We start from the raw sequence: 21,670 nt of genomic DNA, 5'->3' as shown, positions 1-21,670 counted from the left end.
CTTGCTGGACTTTCTTGGGCGCCCTGAAGCCTTCTTCACAACAATTGAACCGCTCTCCTTGACGTTCCTGATGATCCGATAAAAGGTTGATTTAGGTGCAGTCTCTCTGGCAGCAATATCCTTGCCTGTGAAGCCCTTTTTGTGCAAAGCAATGATGACGGCACAGGTACGTGTTTCCTTGCAGGTAACCATGGATGACAGAGGAAGAACAATGATTCCAAACACCACCCTCCTTTTGCAGCTTCCAGTCTGTTATTCAAACTCAATCAGCATCACAGAGTGATCTCCAGCCTTGTCCTCGTCAACACTCACACCTGTGTTAACGAGAGAATCACTGACATGATGTCAGCTGGTCCTTTTGTGGCAGGGCTGAAATGCAGTGGAAATGTTTTGGGGGATTCAGTTCATTTGCATGGCAAAGAGGGACTTTGCAATTAATTGCAATTCATCTGATCACTCTTCGTAACATTCTTGAGTATATGCAAATTGCCATCATACAAACTGAGGCAGCAGACTGAAAATTATTATTTGTGTCATTCTCAAAATTTTGGTCGTGGATCCCCTGTAACCTGATCCTTCAGATCATCACAGGAGAGTTATGATACCTCCAATTACCACCATGATAATGTAACTGTTCACATCCCTGACATTGCTTTCCCAGACATTATGTGTGCGCTGTGCATGTTTCAGCCATTGGAGTCAGTGGAGTAGTAGACAATACCGGGCCACTGTGGAAGTCCATTGATTGCCAAAATTCACCAATTGCATAGGAAAGACGTAATCATAAAGGCTCAACCTGAAAAATATATACTTTTCTGATAATAAATGAATAGCCTATGGCCACGATTCCGACCCGAGTTAAGCGCGAGTAAATGGAACATAGTTACATTTTTATGCACTTTTCTCCTTATGTGTAGTCTGATCTTGAACTTAAGCATGAACATAGCATGCTATTCACCCACTATTTGTTTGGGATGGAAATCTTAAAAATGAAGGTGTGGCAGACGTATTCTGACCTTGACTTAATTCCCTCGTAATTCCACCACCTTTACGAGTGAGGAAACCATGAATGATAAAGATGGCGCCGAAGAACATGGCTATTTTGTTAGTTTTTTTGTGTTTTGTGTAACTTATTTTTTTACTTATTGTGTACATAATGTTGCTGCTACCGTCTCTTATGACCAAATATAACTTCTGGACATCAGAAGAGGGATTACTCACCGAGGACTGGAAGAAACTTTTTCCTTTAACGAATCCGACGAGAAGGATATCCTGCTTTCACTGGAACTGGCCCAGATCCATGCTTTTTGCGTGAAAAAAAGCAGGAAAAGCGCAGATAGGGCAGCCTTATGAGAATCCGTAGGCAAGCAAGTAAACTCCCCCAGCAATCTGTTCTTCTTACTAGCGTGCAATCATTGGAAAATAAAATTGATGACCTATGATTAAGATTATCCTACCAACGGGACATTAAAAACTGTAACATCTTATGTTTCACTGAGACACGGCTGAACGACAATACGGACAGTATAGAGCTAGCGGGATTTTCCATGCACCGGCAGAACAGAGACATTACCTCTGGTAAAACGAGGGGTGGGGGTGTGTGTCTATTTGTCAGTAACAGCTGGTGTGTGATGTCTAACATTAAAGAAGTCTCGAGGTATTGCTCGCCTGTGGTAGAGTACCTTAGTGTGGTCTACAGCTTATCATATCTAGAGAGTTCTCATCTATATTATTCGTAGCCGTCTATTTACCACCACAGAACGAAGCTGGCACTAAGACCGCACTCAACCAACTTGATATGACAATTGAGACACACAACACACTTGAGGCCATGCTTCATTTTATTCAATGCAAAAGAAAGAAAACAAACCTACAATGTTCAGTAATATGTTGAATGACACCAGACGGTCTGATAAACAAAATGGAAGCAATGCTTCATCAGGAGGATGGACAGACTAATTTACGGCAACACTGTACAATGTCCACTCATTTATAAATAAATAGCCATTAATCTTGGCCTTAAACGGCCTAATAAGACAACTGTAACAGTAGTCCCATAGCAATATCATTTTCTACAAAATTCCAGAGACACATAACTTCTCTTTTGGTAATTCTATAAATATACCCCAATGAAAACCAAACACCAATGTTTGAATCGTATAGGGTGTGGGGAGTACTGTATGTTTGTGATATCTTCATCCTTTAATCCCCAACCTTCACAAGTTGTTGCTCGACGAGGCTACTTTAATAGACAAAAGGAAAGTGTTGACGCTGGTGGGAGACAGTAAGAAGCCTCTACCCGTATTGGAGTGACAAACTTTGCCACATTCTGCCTTCAGTCAGCTATTAGAGGAGGGAAAAAATCTTTGTCTTACAGAACATCAGTCTGGTCTCCATGTGTGCAGTAGATGTGGGGTCTCTAAAATGTACCAAATGAGTGTGGCATCTACCACAACATGTGATACATAATTGTCTTGAAATACTTTAAATGCAAATGAAATAAATCAGTATTTTTCTATACCTGATAAGTATGCAAAATAATACAAGCTGTGTGTTAATCTCACTGTCAAGCAGTATCCTATAAACAAACTTTTGACAAGGAATTTGACATTGAGAATTTAAAAAATGATACAATTCTGAAAACATTTTTGACTGAACTAAAACAGAATCAACAATAATTACTGTTTATGGTATAATACATGTAATGGTACCTAACTAGGGCTGTAGTCCATTTTCATAGTCCAAAATCTAAATCACAATCCTTAAAATAACATTAAATTGTTCTATATCATAAGTTTATATCCATAGTTAAGAAACTTCATTACAGACAGACATAACAGACATTTCACCAAATCTGGTCCATTTTGTGACAATTGAAAGGAGGTAACGTAAAAACATAAGTTTATTTTTAGTTCACAAACCTGCTGTGAACACACAGCATTAAGAAAGTACAGTGTGGTTTAAGATGTGTTCTTTAAAACACATTTTTTAAATGGAGGGATAAGCTGGAAAAAAAAAACATTTGGCCTAGTCATGCAATATATTGGGTGGCTAACACCAGCTGTGTGCTTGTTGGTTTTTTGCTCTTGTTTTTTGGCCCTCAATGTTGTGTGTAGCTTATGCAGACTTATCAGCTTGCATTTGAACCTAAAACATGGAAAAAGCGTTGTCACCTCAGCATACAGCATACAAAAGTCTCTGAGCTGATTGCACTAGGTTTACAATCAGCTCATTGCACTGACATACAAAAACAAAACAAGCGTAAGGCCACACATTTGAACAGATAAGCAAAATTCTGTCTATACAGATGAGTAACATTCAGTGCTTCAGTGTGCCAAATAAAACATATGGCATTAATTTATTTTCTTTTTTGTCTCTCTTTTGGCATATACAAAACCACATACACACACACACACTTGCTGTAATAAAATGGCTAAAACCAGACAATCTCTTGTACTAAACACATCAGTGATATCCATTTACAACTCTTAACTAAATAGTGTTTTACATTCCAGTTGTGCATATCTTTAACTGAGTCCCCATGTCCAGTTTGGAATTTTAAAGGAAAATTAACAGGAATGAAAAGAGATAACAAAACAACACAAACAGAAGTATGCATTCATCTAACTGGCATTGCAGGTGCTGAATCATCATGGATATGTACAGTGAAGTGCAAATTGAATGTGGACTGTTCCATTTGAAGGGAAATGGTGGGGGTGGCTGGGAGTGTACAGCAAGTTCCATTAGGGCTTGGCAGGTACCACTTTCTTCGGGGTGGCTGGTTTCTTGGTTTGCCACAGGTGGCCGTGGATCGTGATGGCGTCCACGCTCGCAGACATGGTCTTGGCAGGGATCTGGCTGAACTGCTTCCTGTCTGAATTGTACTTGTAGAAGCCCTCAATCATCTTACGGGTGATGCGATTGGGCCCGATGCCGGTCAGCTTGGTGGCCTCGTCCGTCTCGGGGCAGTACGTGTACAGAGAACGGAATTGGCAACCCCCATCCCGGAACAACACCAAAAAGTTGTTGGCCTCAGATTTCTCAATTTCCTGCAAAAGGGGAGCAAAGAAATTATCATTGTCCTCATACAGCATAGTAGCAGACAACAGACATGTCTAGCTGTCATCAAGGAAAGGGGTGGCTACTTTGAAGAATCTATATATAAAATATATTTTGAATTGTTTAACACTTTTATGGTTACTACATGATTCCATATGTGTTATTTGATAGTTTTGATGTCCACTATTATTCTACAATGTAGAAAATAGTAAAAATAAAGAAAAACCCTTGAATGAGTAGGTGTCCAAACCTTTGACTGGTACTCAGTGGTGTTAAGTCATTTTTTGGGGTATCTGTACTTTACTTTACTATTTATATTTTTGACTACTTTTACTTTTACTCCACTACATTCCTAAAGAAAATAATGTAGTTTTTACTCCATACATTTCCCCTGACACCCAAAAGTACTCGTTACATTTTGAATGCTTAACAGGACTGGAAATTGATCCAATTCATGCACTTATCAAGAGAACATCCCTGGTCACCCCTACTGCCCCTGACTATCCATAAAATAAAAAAACAAGAAAATGTTGCCGTCTGGTTTGCCTAATATAAGGATTTTTAAATGATTTATACTTTTACTTTTGATACTTAAGTATATTTTAAAATGTTAAAATTGAGATTTACTTTTGATATTAAGTATCTTTAAAATGAAATACTTTTAGACTTTTACTCAAGTAGTATTTTACTGGGTGACTTTCACTTTTACTTGTCATTTTCTATTACGGTATCTTTACTTTTACTCAAGTATGGTAATTGGGTACTTTTTCCACCACTACTGGTACTGTATATAAATATATTTACAAAAAAATATATGGGGGATTGGAAATGATGCAGGCAATTACAATAATGGAAGCTACAATCTATAAGCAATATTAAAGCTTATCTACACCCCCAAAAATAAAATGTAAACACATTCCTAGTAAACATCACCATAATCAAATTAATATAAAGAAATTATTCATCTGAGATGTTATTACATTGTATTGAAGAGCTACCAACACCGTAGAAATAGAATGACTAGATTGTAGAGAAGACATTACCTCTAGAATCTTGTTCTTCTGGCCTTCGTTGACCTTGCCTGCCAGGCAGCAGTGAGCCAGTGCGTTCTGAATGATATGCTTGTTCGATTTGGAACTTGGCTCCTTGTACAATTTGGGTCCTATGCACACAAGGGGAAGATTATCAGTCATCATAGCAACCATTCTATCTGGGGCCTCTGACTTGTCCCAGCAGTTTGTCAATAAATAATTTAAATGCATTATCTTAACATTACTCATCATGTAATCTTAAAACCAAGGGCCCTCTACGTTATCATAATCTCGCTCCTCTGTTTTGTTTGTCTCAAGTCAAAAACATAATAATTAATGCTGACCAATCATGGCATTAGATTCAACATGTTACCCAACCAATGTGCAGTGACAAAAACATAAACTGAAGCTGTTAGTGGTACTTCCAACTTTGAAAGGGTCTCTTTGTAAAATGCATCCCCCTGGTGGAAACTAGGCGAATTGCAACAACAGCCTGAACTAAAACAACTCTTCCCCCACCATAAAGCGGCAACATGTAACATTTTTTGGCGACCGACCAAACTCACATTAAAATGTGAGTTATAGATCTGCCATTCTCATTGAAACCAAGTCTAAGAAGCGGTAGATCTGTTCAATGTGCAGCAGTTCTATGATTTCTGTTCTTACTTTCAGTTTTGTACACCAGCTTCAAACAGCTGAAAATACAACATTTTTGGTTTGGTCTACAAACTATATTTGCTTGTTTTGTCACAAACTGAAATTAGAGGAACTATTAGAATTTTAGCAACCAGGAAACGGCAGACCAATTTCTGCATAGTGCATCTAAGTTTAGCTTTGCATCATTTTACTTTTGGTTTAGCACACCAGTTTCAAACAGCTGACAATACAATATGTTTGCTTATTGAAAATATATTTCACATCGGTTTAGATGGTACAATGATTCTCTACACTGCTTGTTTTTCCTCACATAAACTGAAATTAGGCGAACATTATAGCATTTTAGCAACCAGGTACTGGCAGGGCAATTTCAGGGGGTCTATACTTGCAAACATCAGAAAAGTTTTAAGTTTAAAATGTGCTTCAGCCGATTAAAATCGTTGACCTAATTGCGTGTGATAAAACGCTACATGTTAGCTGTTCCCATTAGATAACCTGGCACATTTAGCCCTATGCTAACCTGACCAGCTGGCCGTGATTGACCACTTGTTCATAAAATCAAAGACGGTCAAAGATCGTACCTCCAAGAAATGCGAACCATTACAAGTACTGTAACAGGGGAGATCTTAAGGGTATGATCTTTCACAGTATTCACGATTCATTCAGGATTATCTGTAATCATGGTAGCATCCACATTAATTTAGAAGTGTTTAGAAACATATTCTAATCTTATTTACAATAAAGGTGACTCCAAAATGACACAATACATGATTTACCATACTGAATAGCATACTAATGGGCACAAGATAATCTGTAACACAACCAAAACTAATTGCAAATGCATCCAACAAGTTTGGAGAGTCAAAAGCTCGGTGTAGTCAATCTGTGATAGGAATATGGGACAAAATACTACACTTTTGACTACCTTATTTACAAGAATCTTTAGGGGTGTCAATAATTTAGACGCTTACCTTTTACCATTCATTGTCTTTCAAAAGAGATAATGAATTGTGTTTGGTTGTCAATGCAACCAGGAGCGTTATGCACCCATTATTTTAGAGGCAACATGAAGTACGTATGGATGGATGGGGGGTGGTCCGGAGTGGGGCTGATGTTGGAGAAGGGGGGCTGATGTTGGTGAATTTAGAATTTTTCAAACACCTGAAACAACTTTTCCTTGCAATCTAGAGACATAATATTATGCCTTAAAAAAATGACAAATCTGAGGGGGAACATGCCCTTTCCCCCTTATGGGTATGATGCCTCTGAACGTAACCAAATATCAACAAAGAATATAACTAAATATAGACAAACTGGAATTAAATCCAGAGTAAATATGTGGCACAGATGGAACTATGCAAGCAGAAGATGCATCTCCTTCAAATCTTGCTATTTGGTTGCGGTGACAACAAAACACATTTCAATATCACTTAATATCATTAAACTTGAAATCAACCAGAGCTTGAAATCCTAGGTCTATTTATTGTCTATTTTTAGTTTAATTCTAGGGTTAATTGAAACAATAGTTGTTGATGACGTTGTAAATGCTATATAGGCCTAAATAGTATAATTAATGATATATGAGTGATAAAGTACGGTCACATTTAATTTGCTCTGTAAAACCTACCCTTTGGAAGGACTTCAATAGCAACAGTGAATACATTTTGTTTTTAAGTGGAGATCTCTCAACAATCATTCTCACCATAGCACATTGGTAATAGTCAGTGACAAATTTTATAGCGAAGCAGGGCTTGATTAAACCCCATTGGGTAACGTGTATTCTTGTTGAGTGTGGAATGTACAGTGTCTATTTTGTATACAGCAGTACTGTGTCTCTAAGACAATTTCCCCTCACGGACATTAAAGTTAATCCTATATCCTAGCCTATATAAAAGCAGTTTAAATTAATGAACTGGACCCAAATCAGATATCTTAAAAGCATGAAGTACACTCAGTTAGCAAAGCCAATCATGAAGAATTATAATACAGCTAATACAAATGATCCAATAATGTGCCACTGGTGTGTGTAATGAGTTGATCACCCACCGGTGTACTCTGTGTTAGATTTAACAGACGAGGTGGTGGAACCGTTCTCCCAATCGTCCTCCCCATTCCGGCTCCCAGATCGACAAGGGGACAGAAAACCATCTGCAGAATCAGGCCTGACACACACACACACACACACACACACACACACACACACAGAGACACCAACACAAGCACTTAGGTCACCTCTCTCCACAGGTATTGCCTTTTCAAAGGTCAGCTTTGTTATCACATATAGAATGATGTAAGAACTTCTTGCTTGCCATGGGAAAACTGTACAAGCTATTTGTGTGCACAGTACAAACAGTGTGTACCCAAGTCATTTGAACATCGCTAACAGGGATTGGCTTTGGCTACTGCGGTCCTTTGCTTATCAAAACCTTAAGTTCAAGTTATCTAAAGGGCTTTTCAAACAGCTGAACCAAACCAAGCTGTACTGAGCTGGCCTGATTACCCATCCACCATAGTTGCTGGAACCATACTGAAAAGGACCATGTGTAAACAAAATATCTGAGCCAGCACAGTTTGGTTCGGGTCGGAACAATAGCATGAAAAGGGTATATCTTTACTCTCATACAAGCATGGGCAGCAGTGAAGCAATGTGATGCAATCAAGTGTTCTTGAGGGATAGATATTACAAGTGCCTATATCACGAAGCATCTTATCTAGGTACACTCAGCATAGGGAAGAGGTTAAGAAGCAGTAGGAATATAGGCAGTGACAATGTGACATAGGGAAATAGAACAATGCTGTTTATTGTTCTGTGTAATGCATTGGGGGAAAATGCATTAACGCAGGGGTTGATGCTGAGATCTCTGTCACATTGAATGATGTTGGTGGGACCATGAAGCATCACATGGGTCGTGTTCATTAGACACCAAATGGATAAAAAGGGACTAAAACAGGAGGGACTACCTGGACTTTCCAATAAGAAACACATATTTTAGTTTTCTGTTACAAAATATTTTCTTTTGCGTGTCCTAATGAACAGGACCCTTGACTTGGTATTGGCCCAGTGTCTTAAGAATTCCCATAAGGACTCTCATTCTTATGCTACAGAAGCTGGGACAGTGAGGTGGATTCAGAGTTAAACTACTACACAGGAACTAACCTTCTCCTTCTCAGTTTAGGAGAGCTCAGAAAGAAGCACAGGCTGCCAGAATGTACGCTAGCACTTCTGACAGTTCCAAAACATTAGTGGTCAAAGAGAGTAGGTAGGAAAAAAGAGTGTAGAGAATACAGAAATGTTAGGTTAAAAGCCGTTGGCTAGAGAGAGGGTTAAAAAGCAGGTCAGAAGTGATAAGTTCAATGAAACAGAGTATGAATAAACATTTTGGGACATTTTTCAAACTTAGGTAGAATTTTCACTTGTCCCATTGACATCAATGTATGACGAAGTGAAAATGAAACTTAAGTCAAAGTTAGGATTCACCCCTTAAAGTAGAATAAATGCTAAGAGGAAATTCAACTAGGAATATGCAGAAATGTGTTTCATATACTGTTAATATAAAGGAATCTCACCTTGGTGTTCTCTTCTCAGACTGCACACTGTCGCTGTCTCCCAGGTTGAGCGAGGCCAGAGACAAGCTGGAGACGCACGGTCGTGAACCTGGATGTGAAACAAGTTTTGCACAAGATGGGACAACACCGTTACACCACGATCACAACACAGTCCGTCCACAGTATTTTGTGCCCACCTTGTCACAGCTATCTGCAGCATCATTTGATGTTTACAAACACACACATATCTCTGTATGGCTCCTTAAATTTGGCAGGATTTTGATTTTGAGTTCACTTTCGTAGTCAAAGAATGACGATGGATGCCATGGAAACCATACAGAGTCCCACATAGCATAATGAGATGTCCTTGCCAGATTATCAGAGATCGATTCAAGCCTCACATTACATTACATTACAAGATCAAATTGGTTTGGCAAAGCAGTTAAGAAATCAGGCAGGGTTAGCTACTGAATTGAAAAGAAGTTGCTTTCATAATGAAGCAATTTCTTAATAGTACTAGTTGGCATGCAGATCTCAACCAGAACAAGTACACTCTCTAGTCTACCATAAGAAGCCACACTGAGCTGCAGAGAAACCGTGTTTTATTGCAGATGGCACAAAGCTAGCTGTGGTGCCAGATGGGTGGCACTTGGGCAGACACGTCACACCAACACGACACCGACGGTGAGCCCTGAGAGTGGCTGTCTCCATGGTTACCTGCCACCCTGGTCGGGGTTCTGGGGGAGTCCATGCTGTCCCGGTGGATGGACTTGGGCCGGGCTCTCCTCTGTTTGGAGCCGGCCAGCCGCGGCTTCATCACTGTGTCCATGTCCTGCATGAGCTTGAGCTGCTTCCTCCTCATGTACTCCTGCTTGATGAACTCCCGGCGGGCCTTCTCCTCCTCCTTCCTCACGTGCTCCTCCTCTGCTTTCACTCTGAAAGGAGAAATGGATGATAACCAATAATCAAGAACATGTAAAACTATGACCGGGACACAATCATACATAGACAATGGTATGAAATTGATCAAAGTATTTGAATATTGATTGATGTACATTACCAGACAATCAGTAGTAATGTACTTTGATCAATTACATTAGCATTTCATGCTTTTACACCTGCATTGCTTGCTGTTTGGGGTTTTAGGCTGGGTTTCTGTACAGCACCTTATGACATCAGCTGTTGTAAGAAGGGCTTTATAAATACATTTGATTGATTGATTGATGTACTTTGACGAATACAATTTGATTGACTAACGTCAAACAACATGATACTATGTGTGAGGGGCTTTAAAAACAGCTCAAGTGTGAGTCTTTGTATGTGGGTGTGAGTATGTGCATGATTGTAGTGGAAGGGAATACAGACCGTGCCTCCTCTTTCTTCTGCTCTAGCTCCGCCTCCTGCTGCAGCTTCTTCTGCTGCATCTCCTTCTCCCTCCTCAGCCTCTTCTCCACGAGAGCAGCCCTCTTCTGAGCCATGTTGTTCTCCCCCTTACCGTCATCCTGGGGACAGGTACACACAGTCAGTGGTGTTCTTTCATAACCAGTGGTGTACAGTTACAGGAACTCTCAGGACTTCCCTGGTTAATGTGAGATGTTATTTCTTCTGGTACATTTAAAGGGGCAGCTGCACAGACCAAGATTATACCTACCACTCAGGACTTGAAAGCAGTTTTAGTGGAGACTTTTCGCTGAACATGCTAGCACTTTCAATGGAGACTATTAATTGAACATGCTTTTTACTCTAGGGTAAGAGTAGGCCGCCCTAGGCAGAGGCCCCTTGCTGGGTGTATTTCCTAAGTAATTACAACTAAACTGGGAGTGATGCTCTCTCTAATAGCAATACGCCTCTACTGACGACTATTTCTTACTATGGCACACAAGATCCAATACCATGTGCAAAATCTGATCATTTGATCTGAATGCTGAAAATTGCATGTGAACCTCATCACAACTATCCTACAACGAGCTCAACATCTCTACGAACCCACTTCTCAGCAGCTGCATCTGAATTATTCACAAGCTCCAGTTTCCTGACCTAGATAAAGGCACAGACAACTGTAGCTAGCTAGATACCCTCCCCAGAACAGGAAAGACCAAGTTGTCCTCGGCTTGACCTATTTAAAAAATCAGCACAGGATTTTTCAATTACATTAAACAATAGTCATTTTTGTCGGCCAAATATCCAGAATCTGACATTTACACACTAATGTAACAGTTATTGTTTTGGAGATTATTCCCAAACATAAAAAGGTCCCGAACAGTCAAAAAAGTGGTCTCTTGGAACAACTTACACCGGGTTAAGCCGCCTTAAAATTGCTCTACTGAATGAAATATTACCACTACCATGTCTATTTTTATTTACCAAACATAATTCAACATAATCGCAATAGGTTCTTTTTTTCTTACGATTACAGGCTCAAAATGGCTAGAAACAAAGACCTTTTTTCTGAAACTTGTCAACTTGTTGTTCTGAGAAATGAAGGCTACTCCATGCGAGAAATTGCCAAGAAACTGAAGATCTCGTTACAACACTGTGTACTACTCCCTTCCCTGGCTCTAACCAGAATAGAAAGAGGAGTGGGAGGCCCGGTGCACAACTGAGCAAGAGGACAAGTACATTAGTGTCTAGATTGAGAAACAGACGCCTCACATGTACTCAACTGGCAGCTTCATTAAATAGTACCAGAAAAACATCAACATCAACAGCAACATCAACAGTTCCTCTGTCCAGTGTCTGTGTTCTTTTGGCCATCTTAATCTTTTCTTTTTATTGGCCAGTCTGAGATATGGCTTTTTCTTTGCAACTCTGCCTAGAAGACCAGCATCCTGGAGTCGCCTCTTCACTGTTGACGTTAAAACTGGTGTTTGCTGGTACTATTTAATGAAGCTGCCAGTTGATGACTTGTGAGGTGTCTGTTTCTCAAACTAGACACTCTAATGTCCTCTTGCTCAGTTGTGCACCGGGGCCTCCCACTCTTTCTATTCTGGTTAGAGCCAGTTTGCACTGTTCTGTGAAGGGAGTAATACACAGCGTTGTACGAGATCTTCAGTTTCTTGGCAATTTCTCGCATGGAATAGCCTTAATTTCGCAGAACAAGAATATACTGACGATTTTCAGAAGAAAGTTCTTTGTTTCTGGCCATTTTGAGCCTGTAATCGAACCCACAAATGCTGATGCTCCAGATACTCAACTAGTCTAAAGAAGGCCAGTTTTATTGCTTATTTAATCAGCACCACAGTTTTCAGCTGTGCTAAAATAATTGCAAAAGTGTTTTCTAATGATCATTTAGCCTTTTAAAATTCTAAACTTGGATTAGCTAACACAACGTGCCATTGGAACACAGGAGTGATGGTTGCTGATAATGGGCTTATGTAGATATTCTATAAAAAAATCTGCCGTTTCCAGCTACAATAATCATTTACCACATTAACAATGTCTACCCTGTATAGGTATTTTCAAAGAACCGTCAGTCAAGGTAAGCTCCCCGCCTACTCAGTCTAATAGCTCCCCGCCCACTGTCTTTTCAGACTTCCTGGTAGTTTGACATGAGAGAAAAAGTACTTTTTCTAAAATGTTGAGTAGTTATATATCGGGAAGAAATATTATGGGTGATGTTTTAGTCACTCAAAATGCTATTTTACATGGGAATCAGAATGATTGTTCGGGATCTTTAAATTGTACAGAACGTTTGCCTCTGGGGATACTCTTGAGCCAAAAGGGTTCTAAATGGACAGAAATATTGTGTCAAAATTAGCTCACAACTATTAGCAAAAAAACTTCTATCATGTATCTTTAACTTCCTACCTTAAAGAAAAAGCCACAGGACATTTTCTCATCATCGCCATAGATCCCCTCCATGTCTCCACTCTCCTCCATGCCTTCTCCCTCAAGAGGCTTGAACACATACAGAGGCACCTCAATCAGGTTGCTTCTTGCCCCGCCAAAGAGGTCTGAGATAAGGGGGGTCTCGGTGGGGGTGACCGTAAAGGTCTCTTTCACTGGCTGGGCCAGCACTTCAGATACAGTCGACACTATTATGGGTTTGAGCTCATCCATTTTCACCTGCTTCTTCTCCTCTACTTCCATCTCCTCATGTTCCTCTGCTTCATCCTTCTTGGCAATCTCTCGGGTCCCTTCTTGTCTTTTCTGCTTGTCTTTGGCTGGGGAGGAGGGAGAAGAGGCACTACCTGCCTCTGTCTCTGGGGATAGCAGCGGTTCAGTGTCCCTGTCCCTATCCTTGTCCTCTGTCTCTGTGGTTTGACCGGCGGGTTTCTCCCCCATGTAGGCAAAGGCCATGGGCTGGAATGGGGAGAACCGGCGCAGGCGGGGGAGGCTGTCCACAGACTGGGGTGCTGTCAGGCAGCGGTTATAGGGGGCCAGCTTGAGCTCGCTGGGGCGCGGCGTGCGGGGGTTCCGTGAGTGAAAGGAGGCCGACTTCCTCTTGATGCTCGTGGGCGAGCGGTGGGCGGAGCGGGGTGAGTCGGCCGGGGAGGGTGAGCCGGAGGAGCGGGTGGAGGCGCGGGTGTATTTCTGTGGCGAGGTCTGGGGAGGGGGGATGACCCAGGCCTGTTGTTGCTTTTGTTCTCTCATAGCCATGATGACCTCCTGTTGTTGGGCCAGGCGCTGCATCTCTGTCTGCAGGAAGCCCAACGAGTGGTTCAGCTTCTCGATGGAGCGTGTGTATTCAGCTAGATCCACCTCACCGGGTCCTTGACCTCCGGCGGGACCTTGACCTCCCTCTTCTCCTTCTCCTCCTCCTCCTCCGGAGGAGGATTTCAGCCAGCGGGCCCCAGAGAGTCCCTGCCCCTGCTCAGCCCCGTCGGGCGTGTCCGCTTTGCTCCTCCCTGTTTTCCTCTCATCTTCCGTTGTCGTCTTCCCCCCTTCCTCCTGTCCTCCTACCCCCGAGGCGCCGTCACCCTTCCTCTTGACCACGTCCAGGAAGATGGAGCGGCCCATCCTCTGGCGGTGGCGAGTGAATGCGGCCTCCACCTTCTTCTTCTGCGCCTCAATGGCTTTTCGCTTCTCCTCCAGGCGCATGCGCAGCTCCACCATCTCTGTCGCCATGGCCTGGGCCGGGTCGCAAGGGAGAGGGGCCTGGGCTGGCCCAGTTGGAGTGTCTTGGGTGAGAGGCGCAATCTGCTGATGCACGGGGCTGTGTTCCGGAGTGGGTGCCCAGGAGACGGACAACGGGAGGCCCAGTTCTGAGCCCTCGGGGGTGGTCTTGAGGGAGCTGCCGCCCCCGCTGCTGCTGCTTCTTCCCCCCGATTCGGGGACACTGAGCTTCAGGAACTTCTGCTCGGCAAAGCTGGTCATCTTGGTGCCGGAGCTGGTGGAGGGAGATTTGGCGTAGCCGGAGCTGCTGGGGCAGGGGCTGGGCGTGTCCATGTCCAGCTCCATGCTCAGAGCTTCCCTCAGCGATGAGTCCTCGTCCAGGGTCTCAGCGATGTCCTCGGTCCTCACGTGGATGCCCGTGTCCACCTCCGTAGTGTCTGTGGTGCTCAACGAGTCCAGGTCCCTCTTCTCCGGTCGAGCATTAGGATCCAGGCCAACTTCACCACCTCCTCTGCCCTGGTTTGGACTGTGCAGGAAGAACCCATTTTTGATGCCCTCTGTCAGAGGGCGCTGTGGGGCCTGCCTACCGGTGTTGTGGATTATCTGAAGGGCTTCCTCCATGCTGGGGGTGGCGATGCCATTTCCGTGCCTGTCCAGGTTTGAGCCACCGTTGGGGAACCTCAGTGGGCCTCCAGGGGGTTCAGGCCTGCCAGGCTGTCTGGGCAGATTGGGCCCTGCCAGGTTGTCCAGGCGGCCCTCCTCCTCGATGCCCGTTCCCTGCCCGTTGATGGGCTGGAAGGACAGGTTCCTCTTCATGCCCCGGGGCATCTGTTGAACCTTGAAGCCCTCTGTGCTGGCAGAGCGAGTCATGCTACGGCCGGGGGGAGTGGATGTCTGGGCGGTGTCCTCTTTGTCAAAAGGGATGTCGAAGGATACACCGTAAGGCCCAGACCTGGCAAAAACAAACAGCCAGTCAATCGGTCAAATGCTAATAGAATTGTACTTTTTTGTTGTACCAAACAATAATTGTATTTTGTCTGCTACAAGTCATTAATTGACTTGCTCCATGATACTAACCTTTTCTCCTTGGGCCAAGTTCCTACACAGCCATCCACAAAGGACATTGAGGTTGATCTCTTTATTTCACCTGGATGGGAATATGCATCTCAAATTAGATCCATCAATTGTTATTATACTTTAATCTGTTTAATGATCAATTGGTAGAAGCCAAAACTTCTAGTGATCAAGTTACCTGAGTTCCTAGGTTGTGGTTGGAGAGGCAGGCTAGAGGGGGTGAAAAAAATAAATAATAATATTGTCAATCACGAACGCCTGCAAAAGTTAAAACATACAGGTTTCCAGATGACCAAGACATTATCACCTCTGTTGAGAGATTGTGGAACGGGGTCTTTTTTAAAGCTTGGCACCATAGCTTGAGCGCTGTATGTACAGTATGCGCCCACCCCAGACTACTTAATACATTCCAGATGGGTTTGCTTAACCTCTGATCAGTATCCCCTACAGATAGCCATGATGCGGCGCACAATTGGCCCAGCGTCGTCTGGGTTAGGGGCGGGTTTTGCCGGGCCGGGATGTCCTTGTCCCATCGCACTCTAGTGACTCCTGTGGCAGGCCGGGCGCATGCACGCTGACTTCGTTCGTCAGTTGCACAGTGTTTCCTCCGACACATTGGTGCGGCTGACTTCCACGTTAAGCGAGCAGTGTGTCAAGAAGCAGTGCGGAGGACGCATGGCTCTCGACTTTCGCCTCTCCCGACACCGTATGGGAGTTGCAGCGATTGGACAAGACTGTAACTACCATTTTGGGAGAAAATGGATTACATTTACAAAAATAATAGTAAAAAAAAAGTTTTATAGAGATTCAGTTCCAACGAGTCTTGTTCCATATAGACCTGGTCAGATCCAGACCCGGTCCGATTCGGGGGAAGAGGAAGAAAAGTCAATTTTTAAGCTAGCTGATAAAGTGCGAGGGGGAGGAGGTAGAAAGAGCCATTCTTACAATAACAGGGGAGGTTAGCAAATATCATACCCCCAGTATGATATTTGTACATCTGTAACTTTCTCACTCATCATTATTCACAATTCATTTAGGATTACCCGTAATTATGGTAGCATTCACATTCCTGTAGAAGTGTTTAGAAACATAATTCTATTCTTATTTACAATAAAAAGTATTTTCCATTGGGCACAAAATCATCTGAAACACAATCAAAACCAACAGCAAATGCATCCAACACATTTGTAGAGTCACAAGCTTGATGTAGTCATTGCATGCTATGAATCTGGACCAAATACTACATTTTTACTACATTAATACACATATAAGTGAATTTGTCCAAATACTTTTGCTCCCCTAAAATATATATGAGTGCATACATTTTCGAATGGGTGCCCCCAGTGTGAATCGAACATGACGTACCAACTTAGCCAAACAGGACCACAAATTAATAAGAAATAGTACCTGGGTCGTTCTGGGCTGGGCGGTCTCTCCATGAAGCTCGTCTTGGTGACATTGGAGATGGGAACAGAGGGCATGTTCCTCAACGATGTGAGGGCTGGCTCTAAAAACCAAACACAAACACATTACTTTCATTAAAAGCCCAATAGAGTTGTTTTTATATCAATATCAAATCATTTCTGGGTAACAATTAAGTACCTTACTGTAGTAGATTTCCATTAAAATGGGCAAAGACTGCTTTTCAGCAACAACAAAAAATATCTTGCTAGGACTGTCTGGGAGTGGTCTGAGTGGGGAGGGGAAAACTGAAAGCTAGCTTTTATTGGCAGAGAGGTTTGGAAATCTCGTTGTTATTGGTCTATTAACTCATTTACTGTATTTACTGTGATGTCACCATATAAAGCCAAAACTCCTGCCCATGCAAACCTGCTGATTAGAAGGTCCAGTGTCGATTGTATTTTCAACCAGAAACTATCAGGAAATAACACTGATAAAATTGTTTCACACTTTTACAGTACTAGTTTCATCAGCTGTTGCAGAATATGATATAAAACAGTGGGAAATAATATATTTTGACTGTAATGGGCTTTTAAAACCATTTAATTGAACAGGAATTATTTAATCTGGATGTCTGAAGTTTGCAAAAATACAAAACAGTTCTGAAGTACAAAAAACTGCTTTCCTTCAGTGTCCAGAACTCTTGGTTGTACAAAGGAGGGCTTAACCACTTCAAACCACCAGAACAGCTCGGCCATGAACACAAGGTAGTTATTCTGGAAAAGACAAAAACAGACAGGATGTGGTGGTAAAGCTAAGGTTAATAGAAACAGGACTGCAACATAAACATTACACACCAGGCAAAAGACCACTGCAACATGAACTCTTGTAGAAAAACGTAACGGTTCAAAACTGTCATGCAGTATACCTGAGCTTCCACAAGATGTCTCTGTTAACTTCAAAAAGACAAACTGTCATGCACATCATAAATACTTAGTTGAGATCAGTCAGTTAAATACATTGACATTTTCTTTACGAAAACCTTCATAGACCAAAGAGAACCCAACTGATTAGAGTAAAGAGTGAGCTAATTTAGTCACTTCGCTTACCTTGTTTATACAGTGTTTCCCCCATCAATTTAATAACCCTCAAAACAGAGGAGCTGTTATACATTTCCCAAGGTGTCACAATATTTTACAGTACACAGCTAGATCCCTTTAGTTAATATATCATTTACATAGTGGTATGTGGTGCTGTTGGTACTTGAATGTGCCTGTGCGTGAAAAGAAAACCATTTGCCTAGTTTCTGCTCTTCTCGAAATGGTCACAGAACCAATGAATAGGGTTGACCCACAAGGACCTGTTTGGCCAGATCGCCTGTACACAAAGAGGGGAAAGCCTGTCTTCCTTTCCCTTGCTATCCTTATAATCGGATTGATACACCATTGCAACTCATGCCCTGGTCAGAAACCATGTCAGAAAGAACAGGAACTGAAATATATAAGAGGTGCTGTCAAAAATATGAATTGATGACACTTACGAATTATGATAAAACACAATCAACGAGTCCCAGAAATGGCATGTGATATATGCCTAGTACACATTTAGATAGATGGGAAAATGAACGATGGCCACATCCTCATGACCAATCATGGTGTGTTATTGTTATTCCTTTGTTACCATCCTCATCCACTGACACGTAGCCTAAAGTCATACTCATTAGCCAAGAAAACACCTCTGTTGCAACAGGAAGTGACTATCTTGACTTGTCCAGTAAGAAATGCTTATTTCCATTTTCAGTTGCAAAATGTTTTGCTACGGTTTGCCCTGATGAACATCACCCAGGGTTCCCCAAAGAGGCGGGCACACACACGTGTTCCGATATGACCTTGAGTATATGCAGTGTTCATCAGGTCAGCAACACAATTTTTAACAAAAGGAACATTCCCTTACTCGGTGCAAAAGCAGTGTGTGTGTATGCATCTACAGTTGAAGTCATAAGTTTACATACACTTAGGTTGGAGTTATTAAAACTTGTTTTTCAACCACTCCACAAATTTCTTGTTAACAAACTATAGTTTTGGTAGGTCGGTTAGGACATCTACTTTGTGCTTGACACAAGTCATTTTTCCGACAATTGTTTACAAACAAATTATTTCACTTATAATTCACTGTATCACAATTCCAGTGGGGTCAGAAGTTTACATACAGTAAGTTGACTGTGCCTTTAAACAGATTGGAAAATTCCAGAAAATGATGTCATGGCTTTCTGATAGGCTAATTTACATCATTTGAGTCAATTGGAGGTGTACCTGTGGATGTATTTCAAGGCCTACCTTCAAACTCAGTGCCTCTTTGCTTTGACATCATGGGAAAATCTAAAGAAATCAGCCAAGACCTCAGAAAAAAAATTGGAGACCTGCACAAGTCTGGTTCATCCTTGGGAACAATTTCCAAATACCTGAAGATACTACGTTCATCTGTACAAACAATAGTACACAAGTATAAACACCATGGGACCACATAGCCGTCATACCGCTCAGGAAGGAGACGCATTCTGTCTCCTAGAGATGAACGTACTTCGGTGTGAAAAGTGTAAATCAATCCCAGAACAACAGCAAAGGACCTTGTGAAGATGTTGGAGGAAACAGGTACAAAAATATCCACAGTCAAACGAGTCCTATATTGGCATAACCTGAAATGCCGCTCAGCAAGGAAGAAGCCACTGCTCCAAAACCGCCATAAAACAGCCAGACTACGGTTTGCAACTGCACATGGGCACAAAGATTGTACTTTTGGAGAAATGTCCTCTGGTCTGATGAAACAAAAACAGAACTGTTTGGCCATAATGACCATCGTTATGTTTGGAGGGAAAAGGGGGAGGCTTGCAAGACGAAGAACACCATCCCAACCGTGAATCATGGGGGTGGCAGCATCATGTTGTGGGGGTGCTTTGCTGCAGGAGGGACTGGTGCACTTTAAAAAATAGATGGCATCATTTAGAACAATTATGTGGATATATTGAAGCAACATCTTGGTCGCAAATGGGTCTTCCAAATGGACAATGACCCCAAGCATAGTTCCAAAGTTGTGGCAAAATGGCTTAAGGACAACAAAGTCAAGGTATTTGAGTGGCCATCACAAAGCCCTCACAGACCACAATCCTATAGAAAATGTGTGGGCAGAACTGAAAAAGCGTGTGCAAGCAAGGAGGCCTAGAAACCTGACTCACCAGCTCTGTCAGGAGGAATGGGCCAAAATTCACCCAACTTATTGTGGGAAGCTTGTGGAAGCCTACCTGAAACATTTGACCCAAGTTAAACAATTTTAAAGGCAATGCTACCAAATACAGAGCCACTGGGAATGTGATGAAAGAAATACAAGCTGAAATAAATACTTCTCTCTACTATTATTCTGACATTTCACATTCCCAAATAAAGTGGTGATCCTAACACCTAAAACAGGGAATTTTTACTCTGATTAAATGTCAGGAATTGTGAAAAACTGAGTTTAAATGTATTTGGCTAAGGTGTATGTAAACTTCCGACTTCAACTGTATGTGTGTGAGTGTGTTAGTGTGTGTGTGAGAGATTCACCTCTTCAGCAATATTTACCCTCCGCTGTTTAACAGTATGTCAAGACAGCAGAAGCAGCTAACTAGAGGTGACTCCCCAAAGTGACTACACTGCATTTAAAATAATTGGTACCGTGAGCAGTTTTTGGTCATGCAGAGCATAGCTCCCCGAGTTAGCATGTGTCCATATCAGACCACAGCCAATAATCTCTGCAATCCAAACAAACAGTGATGCAAAACCAGAGCACAGGAATCATCTTTGCTCATATTCCAGGGTGTTATGTCATAACAGGCATAACATTAGAATGTTTTTATCTGTCATGACAGATAATACAGTAGCCAAAACACTGACAAACAACCATCCAGCCGGAACACTGACAAACACAATTATCCAAAGTCAAACTCTGTAGCAACTGAACTACAGTAAATTATCATAATAACTATGATCAATAAAATGTAAACCAAGTTCAATCATTCAAAACAACACATCTCAACAGAATCTCCACCACAGCCATCGTTAATCCTAGAACTCCATCTATATAACATACAGTATAGCGAACAATCACAACAACCATATTTATAGCCTGGTTGCAAATCTGGTAATGTTGTTTCGCCAACCCCTGTCTCACCAACACCAGATTGCAAGACAGCACAAACTGATCTGGTACCAGGCTACAATTTCCATTGCAGTGAGCTACAGTAGCCTACCTCCTCTAGGTCAATTCAGCTGCAGCATGAGTGGGGTCCTCCCAGTCCCAGTCTGATAGAGAAACGATAGATAAAAGAGAAAGAGAAATGGTCTCCCCTAGCCCAGATAGCAAAAGCTTGTCTGCTCCCTCCATATGTCTGTCTACCTGCTTCCTCTCACATTCGATCGTGAGCGTTATCTCTCCTAACACCACTGCCAGTCAAACATCCATTCTGTTCTGCCCCTGATTTTCTACTGATCTCCAACTCACAACACCGCAACCCTGTCGCCTGATATTACCCCGCCCAGTTGCCAGATTATCAGATTTTACTGTCACTTACTGTTCTCTGGCGGGTTGCCAGGTTTGGAGATTGCAGCGTGTCACTCCATGTCTGAGATGAGAGCTGATTGGTGCAAACAAATCTGACGCTAAAGCGTTGGAATGGATAATCTGTTTAGTAGGGACCACACTGGCAACCCCACCCCTCTCAGTGGGTGCCCACACACAGGCTACCATGGGCTATGATGTCATGAATCACTTTACATTAGCCAAGGGGCTGATTAGACCAGAGACCTGTGCGTCTG

At 42.2% G+C, this 21,670-nt stretch overlaps 1 protein-coding gene across 1 annotated transcript in view; it reads right to left on the bottom strand.

The window, feature by feature from the left end:
- Window positions 1-1,823: 1,823 nt before the first annotated feature.
- LOC115108051 (calmodulin-regulated spectrin-associated protein 2-like) overlaps window positions 1,824-21,670 on the bottom strand; it is an 89,912-nt gene continuing 70,065 nt past the window's right edge. Inside the window, exons 7-18 of the mRNA XM_065008927.1 lie at window positions 17,495-17,599; window positions 16,830-16,927; window positions 15,601-15,632; window positions 15,426-15,495; window positions 13,101-15,300; window positions 10,659-10,795; window positions 10,011-10,228; window positions 9,315-9,402; window positions 8,905-8,970; window positions 7,794-7,909; window positions 5,103-5,221; window positions 1,824-4,049 (exon numbers count right to left, since the gene is read on the bottom strand). Of these exons, the coding sequence (XP_064864999.1) occupies window positions 3,744-4,049; window positions 5,103-5,221; window positions 7,794-7,909; window positions 8,905-8,970; window positions 9,315-9,402; window positions 10,011-10,228; window positions 10,659-10,795; window positions 13,101-15,300; window positions 15,426-15,495; window positions 15,601-15,632; window positions 16,830-16,927; window positions 17,495-17,599 (3,555 nt within the window). The 3' untranslated portion in view covers window positions 1,824-3,743. The remainder of the gene's footprint in view (window positions 4,050-5,102; window positions 5,222-7,793; window positions 7,910-8,904; window positions 8,971-9,314; window positions 9,403-10,010; window positions 10,229-10,658; window positions 10,796-13,100; window positions 15,301-15,425; window positions 15,496-15,600; window positions 15,633-16,829; window positions 16,928-17,494; window positions 17,600-21,670) is intronic.

Source organism: Oncorhynchus nerka, linkage group LG24 (assembly GCF_034236695.1).
Source record: "Oncorhynchus nerka isolate Pitt River linkage group LG24, Oner_Uvic_2.0, whole genome shotgun sequence".
NCBI lineage: Eukaryota > Metazoa > Chordata > Actinopteri > Salmoniformes > Salmonidae > Oncorhynchus > Oncorhynchus nerka.
This window is presented reverse-complemented; position numbering and strand designations above follow the sequence as displayed.